This window comes from Ceratotherium simum, chromosome 2 (genome assembly GCF_057802395.1).
Source record: "Ceratotherium simum simum isolate JZ-2026a chromosome 2, ASM5780239v1, whole genome shotgun sequence".
Classification (NCBI taxonomy): Eukaryota; Metazoa; Chordata; class Mammalia; order Perissodactyla; family Rhinocerotidae; genus Ceratotherium; species Ceratotherium simum.
In genome coordinates, this window is record NC_141901.1 from 98,089,550 (window position 1) to 98,102,140 (window position 12,591).

The 12,591-nt window shown below is 34.8% G+C and overlaps 1 protein-coding gene across 7 annotated transcripts in view; it reads left to right on the forward strand.

Annotated features, from left to right (window-relative positions):
• DOCK7 (dedicator of cytokinesis 7) overlaps nt 1–12,591 on the forward strand; it is a 190,378-nt gene that overhangs the window by 167,333 nt on the left and 10,454 nt on the right. For 6 of the 7 annotated variants that reach the window (XM_087417065.1, XM_087417088.1, XM_087417066.1 and 3 more), the window contains 5 exons: nt 1,970–2,101; nt 9,442–9,576; nt 11,428–11,517; nt 11,634–11,870; nt 12,223–12,366. In XM_087417065.1, the coding sequence (XP_087273191.1) occupies nt 1,970–2,101; nt 9,442–9,576; nt 11,428–11,517; nt 11,634–11,870; nt 12,223–12,366 (738 nt within the window). Of the gene's footprint in view, nt 1–1,969; nt 2,102–3,639; nt 3,694–9,441; nt 9,577–11,427; nt 11,518–11,633; nt 11,871–12,222; nt 12,367–12,591 lie in introns of those variants that run through there. The other variant, XM_087417095.1, reaches the window with a different exon arrangement.

The window sequence follows — 12,591 nt, forward strand, 5'->3', positions numbered from 1 at the left end:
TGGATGAAAGGGAGAATCTTCTTTTGAGTGTTGTTGGGCATTGCCCTGGCCCTCAGGAAAGTCGTGGCCGCTCATCCTGTTGGTTGCATAGTGAGCCCTGTTGGGTGGGTGTTAGTGGCCTGGAGCTTACTTATCAGGAGCTTTATGAACTACATCCTAGATCCCTTGCCTGACCTACCCTCCCATGCTATAACTCCAGTCCTATCCTTCCCCATCTGTATGTGAAGATTTGCAGCAGTCGTGTAGATCCGTGAGAGGATATCTATTGGAGAAGGGAAAGATAGCTAGCTGAATCCCTGCTTACTTTCTTGAACCGTGGTGATAGGCTCACCTACTTTCTGTGACTTTTCTGCTGAGTGTTTAGTGTCCTAGCACCAAAATTTAGGACAGTGAAGTTCATGCTAGGGTAAGAGGGAACCTTGAGGTAATACACCTTGCTGCCCTCCTTCCACATTGTACTACTGTTGGGAAATGGTCATTTCTTTTGGCCTTAATCCTGCCCTGCAATATATTGGTTAAGGGCTTAGATTTAGAAGGCGTACAGTCGGAATTCAAATCCTGGCTCTGCCACTTTAGTAGTTAAATCACTTCAGGCACAAATTATTCAACCTATCAGTGCCTCCCCTTTCTTATGCATTAAATGCATCTAATAATAGTAGAAATGTTGTCAGGATTAATATATGTGATGTGCCTTTGCTCCAAGTAAGTACTAGTGTGTGTGCCACTGTCATCTTCTTCGTCATTATTGGCGCTTAGAACCAGCTCATTTAAATATAATAATTCTGAGACTCTAAGTTAAAATTTCTTGTCTTTGAGGACCTTTGACTGTCCTGATTCCTCTCCTGGATCCCTGCTCCTTGAGTTTCAGTTTAATTGATCTGAACTAGCAGAGGAAAAGGTTTTTTGCTATTAATAGAATATTTTAATAAATATATATGCTGTGTTTGTGTGTGTGTGTGTATAATTTTAAATCACAGTAGTGAATTTAGATTGGGGTACAATGGCTTGTATTACAGAACTTCTTTTACAATAGCATGATTATGAATTTCATTCTTTTTCAGTTAATCTCTTTAATCTTAAAATAATTACTGGGACATTTTAGTTACACTAAATATGTTTCACTATTACAGCTACATGATTGCTTAAATATATTCCTGTGAACTGACTAGAAAATATAAGAACCGTATGTTTGTTTCCTTGGGAAAATATGTTTCCTGATTTGTGAGGGATTGGGAACTCAGTGGCTTTCTCTCGTCCCTCACTGCAGCCACCAATCCATCATTAGGACAAGAGAATGAAATAGCAGCACACACACATTTTGTTCCTCGTTCTGATTATAACCAGAGCAACCCTTGGCCAACCACTGGCCACCTAGCCTCTAGTGGAATATTAATCTGGTGGCTCAGAAATTTCTCTTGTTTTGTTCAAGATCAGTGATTTTTCATTGATTTTCAATAAGATTTCCTGTGCCATTGTAATATTTTGGGAAAGTAAATGACGTTAGTTTCCCAGGAGGCCGCAGGTTATCTGATATCTGCATTATCTGTGACCAGTGTAATAACTGGATTTCTTTTATGCCTCTGCTCAGAATTAGTCTCTATAAAGGTTTAATGCATATGTAAGTACACATACATACACACATTTACTTTAGTGAAGTAATTACTTTGTAGATAGACGCAGAATGTCTGATTCAAATTATATAGAAATATAAATAGGCATATATGTATGTGTGTGTATGTTAAATGCTCACACACACATACATACATATTTATCTGTCCACCTGGAGGAGACATATATTGTGCCAAATTCTTTTATTAAGCCTTAATAAAATTAAAAATTAGTAGTGTTTGTTTTTATCTCCTATCAGAATAGCTTTATTGGTATTAGTAGAAATATTGTGAATTCATAAATTGTAATTATTTACTTTCTTATTGATGTAAAAGAAAAAAATATAACATTATTCTTACAGGCTGGCATGTATGAAGCAGTTAACGAGGTTTACAAAGTACTTATCCCTATTCATGAAGCTAATCGGGATGCAAAGAAACTATCCACGATTCATGGTAAACTTCAAGAAGCATTCAGCAAAATTGTTCATCAGGTAATGATTGCGATTTCTACCTTCAGTATAAACAGAGAAAACTGTCTAAAAGCATTAGTGTTGCTTTGTATTGATGTCAAACTAAATCCCATGAAATGACCATTTTAATCAGCTTACAAATGAACACTGCCAAAATGATGGTTTATGGCCAAAGCAAGACCCGTTAACAAACAATGAATTTACCTAAGGTAGATTATGATCATCATAAACTTTCCACATAGCTTTTCTTTTTTTTCTTCACTCTTTTTGAATTATTACTAGTTGCTAGATTTTTTTAAGTTGTGAGATATTTTCTATTTCACAATGTAGGTTATAATTATGAATCTGATTTTTAATTTGATTTCTATTCCTTTGCTGCCAAAAAAGTTTTTATATTTAGGTTAATTTTTTGTTAGATGATGTGAAAGTTTAATAAAATCCTAATATTTTTAATGATTTCAACTAAACTTCAGTTGTTTTCCTAGATGTTTCCAAGCATCCTTTGATATATTTCTAATATGCAATTAATATTTAGTGAAAATGAAGAAAATGGTTGTCTTATGATTATTCAGTTATAATAGTATCATTTCAGTAGTTGTTTGTAGTCATGCAATCCACATATTATCACCAAAATTAAAATCAAAATAAACTTGGTTTAAAAATGAAGTAGACTACCAGCAATTGATTTCCCTGAAACTAAATCCTTGGCTCCATTGGAAGACTCTGAAATATCCTGTTGAGCCTCCTCCTCTCCACTTTTATGTTCCCTTCCTGGGACTACGTGTACTGTTATCTGTTCCTGCTATCCTCTAAGAAGGAGGTGGGTTATTGATTATCCACTTTTGTCTTCAGTACTATTCCTGTTTTATTGTCTATCGGCTTGACCTCTTCTTTCTTGCCGTTTACTAAGCTGTTCTAGATGACTTGATATAATCTGAAAAACATTAACATTCTTAAAATAGGGCTGCTATACTGTTAAGCCAGAATTTTATTGTTGTCTACTAAAATACTGAAGTTGCAAAAGATTTATTAGGATTCATGATCATAAGTGGGTTTTTTAATAATCAGTTGTACATATACTGTCAAAGGAACCTCATCTCAGCTTCTAGAGCTGTAAATTGCAAAATATACATGTCAGGTCTGGAACATCTGGAGCCAGTAGTTTTCTAGGAAAATTTAATCCATTTATATCAAAGGCATTTGAGCCAAATTACAGTTTCTATCCCACTTTACCCTGGGTAGTTCAGTGAAGTGCAGCTCACTTTAGCTAAAGATCTAATTTAGACAGCAGCTGACTCTCCCCAAAATTTGTAGTTTCAGTTATTAAAGTTTCTAAAAGGTGAAATTTTAACTACTAGGTTTTGAACAAGCAATTTATAAAATTAGCATAGGTCTTAAGTGAAAAAATATGGTCTTTAAAATATCCTGGTGTCTTCTATTGTGGAGAAGAATTTATAGTATACGGTGCCTTACGCTACTGAACTTCCTTTGGCCTTTTTTTGTTCTTTTTAAACAGTTTTTTTTTTATGACTTGCCCTTTTTTACTTTTTATTATACAGAGTACTGGCTGGGAGGTAGGTAATGTTTTAGTTAGTTAAAGACACTAATAGATTGGTTTGATCAGATTTCTTATGCCAATGCTTTGCCCACATGTGCTAGCTGTGGGCATTCTGTTGCTGTCTGCTATCAACTGAATTCATTAACCAAAGAAATTTTGTTAAAATACTGTAAGTTACTTGAAGAAATTTATTATTAAGAGGTTGTAGGCAGTGCATGGAAATCCATATGTTACACTAATGAGATTCTTTGGTAAATGAGCCACTTTGTCGTCACTTTAGTTTGTTTTTATTCTTTGAAGCATTTTCTTTCATCAACATTTATACACAGATTTCTTTTTTTAACCATATTGTTTCACCTCATTTTACAGAGGTCGATTTATGTGTTATTGCTCAGAGGCGTAAATAGAAACTACTGTATTTTGCCTGATCTAAGACACCATCAATTGTAAGACATACCATTATTTTATATGCCTTTAAGAAAGGAAAAAACTCCTGTGTATTAAACCACAACATCCTATCAGTTGAAAGATGAATGCCAACTGCTGAGATCTTAAAATGTAGGCAAAAAATTCTGCATCTTAGAATTGATGAAATAACATGTTAATTTGATCTTGAGTCACTTCACCTTGAGTATAAGCACTACTGAGAAAAGAAATTCACTTTTTTCATTTAAATTTTGTTGGGAGGAGGGGTAAAGAGATTGAGAGAACTTGAAATTTACTTTGACCTCAGATTCTGACAGTGTTTGATAATTAGTATAATGAAGACTACACTTGCTTCTTGTTATGTAGTAGTTAGGCTTGTGATTGTTATTTATAAATCAGATCTTACCAGAAATATGCCAGGAAGAATTGATTGCCATTGTTTTAAATCTTTCTGTAAGGGAAAGAATTCTATAAAATGTTCCCTGATTTATTTTGGTGAGGTAAAGCGAGGTATTAATAAATCAGGCTTACCTTAAGCTAGGTGTATTTGTACATGGGCTGCTTTGCCTCTCACTCTGTAGTCAGCTGTATGTTGATTAAACAGCTTAGGCTTTCTCCGTGTGGTTTTCCATTGCAGTCCTTGTTTTGAGGCCCAGATAGGAAACCTAAGGAATGTGTTACTGCTGTGCTTTCTTCCATTTATCGATTAGTTCCCACCCTTTGCTTTTCTTCAGACGAAACCAGTCCTCTTACATCTGCCTTAATCCTGCAGAGTGTGTGTGTGCTCTTATTAATACCTGGGATGGAATCCCTCATCTCTGGGGCTCAATTAAGGCACATATAAAGGGACTTGCCAAGGTTATCTATGAGGGATAAAGTTCCTTATGGATTTCCTAACATGAAATGAAATTAGCTGAAACGGAGGCATAAAAGAAGATGTATTGAAACCTCTGAGCAGTTTATTACTAGTATGCTTGATGCTAAATCGACCCCTGAAAGGTATAATTTTCACTGGTTATGACATTAATATCATTCTGTCATCATGTTTATTGCATGGTAAAAGTCGCACAGACTTTATTTTCTTGTTTATATTCTCGTCACTGCCTTTCACTGGACCTGTAGCTGTGTAGCTTCTAAAATTGTTGCACGTTTGTTTTTTGCTTTTCCCTTGTAAAACTGGAATGGATGCTTGCATTTTAAAAGTATGTTTGCTACCATTTGCTGCTTATTTGTTTTGAAATTTCCCTAATTAAATGCTTTCTGTTTTCTCTTCTCTCTGCCCTGGTTGCTGACCCTCCTCCCTACTTTTACTATTGTCTGTTGTGGTAAGTTCCTACCTTGTGATAATTTTTCTTTTTGGGAAAAGAAAGTTTTTCTCTGGGAAAACTTCAGTAATTTCGTTTTTTCTAAAAGCGGTGTTTCCTAGCTAATTTCCTAATGTTCTCAAAGAACTCTCACTGGATTGAAATCCAGTGAGGATAATTTATACATTGTAGAAAGACTCTTTGAATTGGTAACTCGCTTCTTGCCTTATAGGAAAAGCCTTCTGGGCTTATATGTTAGCAATGTGTTTCATTTTTCATTGTGCTCCTTGATTTGGTACAAATTATTTGAGTTGGCAAAGCTTTTTAGGGGTGTGTGTGGGTGTGTGTGTGTGTGTAACAGATAACTCTAAAACTTGATAATTAGCAGTTTGGTAAAGTATTTACCATGCAAAATAACAAATCGTGACCCCTCCATAGATCAGGGTGGCTGCTGTCTGCTCCGCCAGTCTCGGTACCTGAATGGCTGTTGAGTGTTCACCTTTATTTTCTCTTTTCCCAAGCCCATTTATTTTTCTTGAAATGATAGGAAATAAGTTGTGTCTTAATCATTTCTTTCTTATCATTGCATTTTTAATTATTTTTAGAAAAAAGAGAAATGTTGAATTTCTGTATGGATATTTTTATAACCATCTCGTTTTGTGTATGTATATTTCATTTTAAAAATATACATTTATCAAATAATGATCAATTTGTAATCAGAAGTAGATTAATTCATTAGATAATTAGTTAGACCATTGTAGGTATAAAACATCCATGAGTCTTTACCTCAGGAAGGTGAAGTCAGATATGAAGAAAGGTAAGGAAAACACAGTAAGGGGGAAGAATCTCTAAGAGGAGATACTTTCTGGTAATTGGTGACTCCTTGGTAATGGGTATAGACCCATGACTGAGCACCCAACAATGTCATACCACTGACTCTGTTCTGCCCTTATGCAACTTTTGAGGAGAAAAAGAAAGATGTGGACAGCAAACATTTACTACGTGAGTGTTATTAGACGTGGTTTCTTTTTTCTGGACTGGGACATATAATGGTCAAAACTGAACTTCTGATAAGGAATGGGGTAGGATATATCTTAGAAGAATATTATTGGTAGGTAAACCACCAACGTGATATTAATTCGGGAGTATACAGGAAGGAGATGCATGCATGCAAAAACAATTATAATGGAAGACAGTATTGTAATATAGAGGAAGACAAAACATAGGGAGGGAAGTACCGAGTAATTCTGAGAATTACTCAAAGAAATTTTTTAAAATTCTCAAGGAAAACATCAGAGAAGTGGAAGATGGTTCAGGGGTCATACTTATGTCCTGGTGTTTATACACCAGTATATAGAGTATGGAGATTGTATAGCTTAATTAAGAGCTTGGACTCAGGTGTCAAATATATTGGGATTTAACTCCCAGCTCCATCACGGTGGTCCACCCAGTGTAACCTTGGGCAAGTTACTTTTCCTCAATTATAAAATGAGGGGGAAAATAAAGGTACCTAGCTCATAGTTGTGATAGGAATTGACATAATGCTTGTAAAGTGGATAGCCAGTGTCTAGCATATAGTAAGTACTCAAAAAATGTTGGAGGTTATTATTTTTGTTGTTACCATATTATTATTATCATCATCATTATTATTATCATTACTATTACTTGAAATCTTAACCCAGTTTTGTTACTGAAATCTAAGAGATGTTATGTTCCCAAGTTGAGATCTTTGGCCAAATAAACTGATAAAAGTGTATGTGTTCTTTAAGAGGAATAGATCTAATAGAAGGGAAGGGAATTACAGCTGGGTGAAATACTGGTGTGCCTATATGGAAATCAGTTAACTTGAAGGAAACATAGTGGAAAACAATTGGGTGAGGATAAAGAAGTTACAGAAGTGATGTCATTGTGGAAATTTTCAAGTAGCCCAGCAGAATGTTTCTTTCTAAATAAAGATAACAAAACTAGAAGAGATTTAAGATATATTTGTCATAGGAGATTTCAGTCCTTAGAGACGTGGATAGATGAGTAGATAGATTTCCTTGTCTGAGACATAGTTTCATCACCCATAAGATTGTGGAATCAATAGGAGGACTGCTAAGGAAGAATAAGTTGAAGTGTGGGAATGAGGGGAAATTCAAAAAGAGTTCATAACAGTAAAGGAAGGTAATGTTAGAAAAACATAGGCTAGATTATAGGAGAGTGGATTAAAAAATTTAACATTAGTACGAGAAATTAAATAAAGAGTTCCAAGTGGCTGCTTAGTAACTAGTTCAGTTCTAAGCTGCATTAATGAAATTCAAGTCCGGATCCAGGGAGGCAGTGAGCCCACTGACCCCTTCCCTGATCAGATCACGTTAGCAGTGCTGTGTCTGTTTCTGGGATACCACCTTTACAAGGTGGCATTGAAAAAAACTAATAAAATGCAAACAGGATAGTAAGTACTGCCATATGAAGATGGTTGAGAACTGGAAAGTTTAGCTAAGGGAAACAAATCTTAATAGCTGTCTTCAAATATTTAAAAGGCCACAATATTGAAGATTTGGAATAGTGTTTTAAAATGGAAACCTCTGAGAGGAGTACAGCCAGAATAACAATATTTTAATATTTGTGGTTTTTAAAAGTAGGAATGTATATGTATATATGTGTATGACATTTTTGAAAAATAACAATCACAGATTATGAATTTTCCCAAATGCCTCTTTTATTTTCCATGCAGTGCCTTCGTTCCTTGATTTTGTCAAAATTTGCTATTATTATATTGTTCCATTGGCTTGTTTTAATCAGAATTTTGGTTGAATACTTTTAATCTAGCTAATAAGATTTCCTTTGCTAAGAGATCAGTTAATTTTTATGTCTGTTAAATTTTGAAATAACTTGTGAAAAAAAATTTAAATTATAAACCTCAAGTTTCTTTAGCTCCAAAGCCATTTTTCTTTAAAATTTGACTTCTTCTGGAAAAAATGTAGGGATAGTTTTACTCACTGTACTCTTTTTTTTTGTATTATAAAACTGGTAAATTAAGGATCAGAGTTTCCCATTTTGCTTTTATCTGTAACATTTGTGGCTTATTTTACATACTCTTTTGCCTTTCAGTAAGAACTCAATATAGGGAAAATAAATTATAAGACAGATTAGGCTTAAAGAGAATTCAGAGATACTTAAATACTTAGTGTGTCTGTGTATGTAGGAGCCACCACAAAATCTTTCTGAAACATTTTTGTATCTAAATTGTAAGAATTGCATAGAAAGCTTCCAAATATTTTATCTTGATTGAAGGAATTTGTTTTCATGTGCGCTGTGTAAGAGTTAAGTGCCCTTGGTGTACTTTACACTTGAAATGAATGTGTGATTAACGTATGCAGTGGGTGGTTGGGGACTGTAGAATAACCAACTCGTCTCAATTTTTATTTTTTATCTTTCATTCTTACCTTTTTTTCCCTTTCTATTCCATTTTTAGTTATTCTTCCACATATAAATATTTTTATCAGCAGAGGGATGTGGATTGTAAATTTTTTGCTTTAGTGCTTCTGGGTGGTCTTGAGTTTTACTGATTGTCTGCTCTATGCCAGGTGCTATACTTGGCTCCTAACTTGCATGATCTTATTTAATATATGTAAAGAGATTATATAAAAGCTAATGCTAACTAAAAATGTTAGCATTGTTTTTACATTTAACTTTATTTAGTATGCTCTAGTTGCAGAGCAATTAAGGCACAGTTCATGTTATACCAAGCATCTTTTCTTGCAATAAGGAATATAAGTTAATTTATCTCAATTGTATGGACTTAAACCATAGACCAATGTGAGGTAGTCACTTGGTACAAACCTTGAAAAACATACCATATGTGATTTAGTTACTTGGTAAAAGCCCTAATTGCATAATGTTATATGTTAGAAATAATGAAGAAAGAAAGATTACTTACTTTGTTTTTACCTTCATTTGAGAAATAATAAAATATAATTTTGCATTAAAACTTTTTGCATTATTTGGGGAATTTTATACTATAGTAATCTAAATGTAATGTGAAAAAAAGACTTTGTGTTAAAGTTTCTTCATTTTCCTAAACCTAGGATGGTAAGCGGATGTTTGGCACCTATTTTCGTGTTGGTTTTTATGGAACCAAGTTCGGGGATCTGGATGAACAGGAGTTTGTTTACAAGGAGCCTGCAATAACCAAACTTGCAGAGATATCTCACAGATTGGAGGTGAATGCTGTGGTGGTTCATAAAATGTCATCTTTAATTTGTCTTCTCTATGATGAATAGACTTTCAGATCCAGATCTAATCATTTAATAAGCCAGATCTTTCCAATTAAACTACTCTTGTAGAGGATAAGGATTTCTGATAGGTACAATAATACTCTTTCGAATCTTTCAAATCTTTTATGGCAATAGTAAAATAATATTATTAACTTTATTTTTGGGGGGCTCTATTTTCATACATATTTTAGAAACCTCTATACCCTTCAGAATTACTGTGATTTATGGAGAAATGTATAGTATTATCCACATTTTATGGAAAAAGGCATAAGGAATTAAGTAGCAACTAATAATGAAACTAGAACTAGAGCCCCCAAGAAATTTCTGAGCCAAGTACATTATCTCTTTGGCTTAACTGATTCCCAGTGAGATGTCCTTAGAACTTAAAAGCCTGAAATCACACCTTAAAAATTAAAAACACTTCTTAGAATCCCTTAACCTTTATAGTTTCTTAATTTTCACCATTAATGATTAACTTTCTTATTTATGAGGCTAACAAATCCTTTCTGCTATAATTATTCTTTCTAACCTTTCTTTATTCTTGTCACTCAAAGTGTGGTCCATGGACCAGAAGCATTGGCATCACCTGGGAGATTGTTTGAAATGCAGAATCTCAGGCCCCACCCCAGACCTTCTGAATCAAAATCTGCATTTTAACAAGATCCCCAGGTGATTGTATTCACATCAGAGTTTGAGAAGCAGTGCTCTAGGCTCGTTTTTTTATTCTCAGCTGATATTAATTTCTTGAATGTTATGTCTTTACTGGTGACTTCACTGGGCTCAACTTGCATAAATGGGCTTAAACTCTGACTTTTTGTTTTTCAAGAGGCTAGGTAAGTCTTGGGGAATATTAAGTGAGACAGTATTTCCCAAACTTAATCACAAAAACTATCTTTGAGGGAAGAGTGCGGGTTGTCCTTTGAAGATTCCAATTTAATTTTTCCTTTTGAATAGCTCCATCCATTGCCCATGCTGCCACTGGTGTCATATGGAAAAGTCATTGCGTTCTTGACCTAGGGTTGCCTTTTCAAAAGGTAAACCTATACAGAACTTCAACAAGTCAATGTTTTTATTTGAAAATTCTGAAATATTACGTTAAATCATTCATAAAAAAGAATGCTTGGGGGCTGACGCCGTGGCATAGTGGTTAAGTTCGTGTGCTCCGCTTTAGCGGCCCAGGGTTCACAGGTTCGGATCCCAGGCGTGGACCTGCACACCACTTACCAAGCCATGCTGTGGAGGCGTCCCACATATAAAGTAGAGGAGGATGGGCACAGAGTTAGCCCAGGGTCGATCTTCCTCAGCAAAAAGAGAAGGATTGGCAACGGATGTGAGCTCAGGGCTAATCTTCCTCACAAAAAAAAAAAAAAGAGTGCTTGTTGATTGACCCATATCTGCATGAAATCAGGCCACATCAAACTCAATAAAAGTAAGATCCTATACATCAGAGATACTGAGTTTCCTTTGTCTTTCCTCTCTGTTCCCTTTTTGTTTTCTTGAGGACCTCTTGTGGAATCCTGTATTTTTATTGGAAAAAATAGTTGTTTTCTTCTATTGTCTATTATTTAAAGTGAGTAGATGGGAATAATATCAAGGAAATATGGACTGATACCATGCTAATTTGATAGGCTAAATATAATTTTTGTGAATCTAAATAATTTTATTTTGTAATTATTGACGTGATTGTACAAGAACTTACTAAATGGCTTAATTTTGCCTAGGAGTCTCCCTCAGAGGCCTTCTCTGTTCTCTAATACTGTTAACTTTATGTAAAAGATTTCTTTTTTTTTATTGTAGGGATTTTATGGAGAAAGATTTGGAGAGGATGTGGTTGAAGTAATCAAGGATTCTAATCCTGTAGACAAGTGTAAATTAGATCCTAACAAGGTATGGTTGATTAGAGTGTGATGCATAGGCACATTGTTGAGACTCTGTGATTTTGTTGGATAAAGACTAAATGATGATTTAACAGTGAGAAAATGAAGGACTTTCCTCTTTCCCAGGCATATATTCAGATTACCTACGTGGAGCCATACTTTGACACATATGAGATGAAGGACAGAATCACATATTTTGACAAAAATTATAATCTCCGGCGTTTTATGTACTGTACCCCCTTCACTTTAGATGGTCGTGCCCATGGGGAACTTCATGAACAATTCAAGCGGAAGACCATTCTGACTACTTCTCATGCCTTTCCTTACATTAAGACAAGGGTCAATGTCACTCACAAAGAGGAGGTAAGTTCCCAAATGGGGAAACAGAGTTGGTAAAACAAATACATTGGAGCACGTGAAAACAATGTGGCTGTGACATTATGAACCATCCGTCACATGGTAACATCCTAGAACTATACCCATTTTTGAGGCATTAACTTTAGGCTTCTTTTCTAAGTCCTTAGTTCACCCTCAGCCTATGCTTTAATAGGCTGATTTTCTTTTTTTTCATTAGGCATCCAAAGTTTGGAATTTTGTTGTTCGGTAACAGTTTACAATTGGTCTCCACTTTTTTTCTTATTTTAATTGATTTATATAAAGCTCATTGAATAGTTTTCTATCAGTACACTGACCTAGTAGATGTTATTTCACCCAGATCATCTTAACACCAATTGAAGTTGCTATTGAAGACATGCAGAAAAAGACACAGGAGTTGGCATTTGCAACACATCAGGATCCAGCAGATCCCAAAATGCTTCAGATGGTACTCCAGGGGTCTGTAGGCACAACAGTGAATCAGGTTAGTACTTTTTCTAGTGCTGTGTGATTTAAGTTATAAATGGAATTTGGAATGATTTCACTATTATATTTTACAAAGATCATGAATCAAGAGCCAAATCAAGTGAAAAAGATAGGTGTTAGAAGTGGTTGCAAAAAACACTGAAAGTATAAATGAAGATAAACTGAAAAACAGAAATTTTTCAGTATAATCTCTATTAAGGTTTTCACACCTGCCTTCTATAGT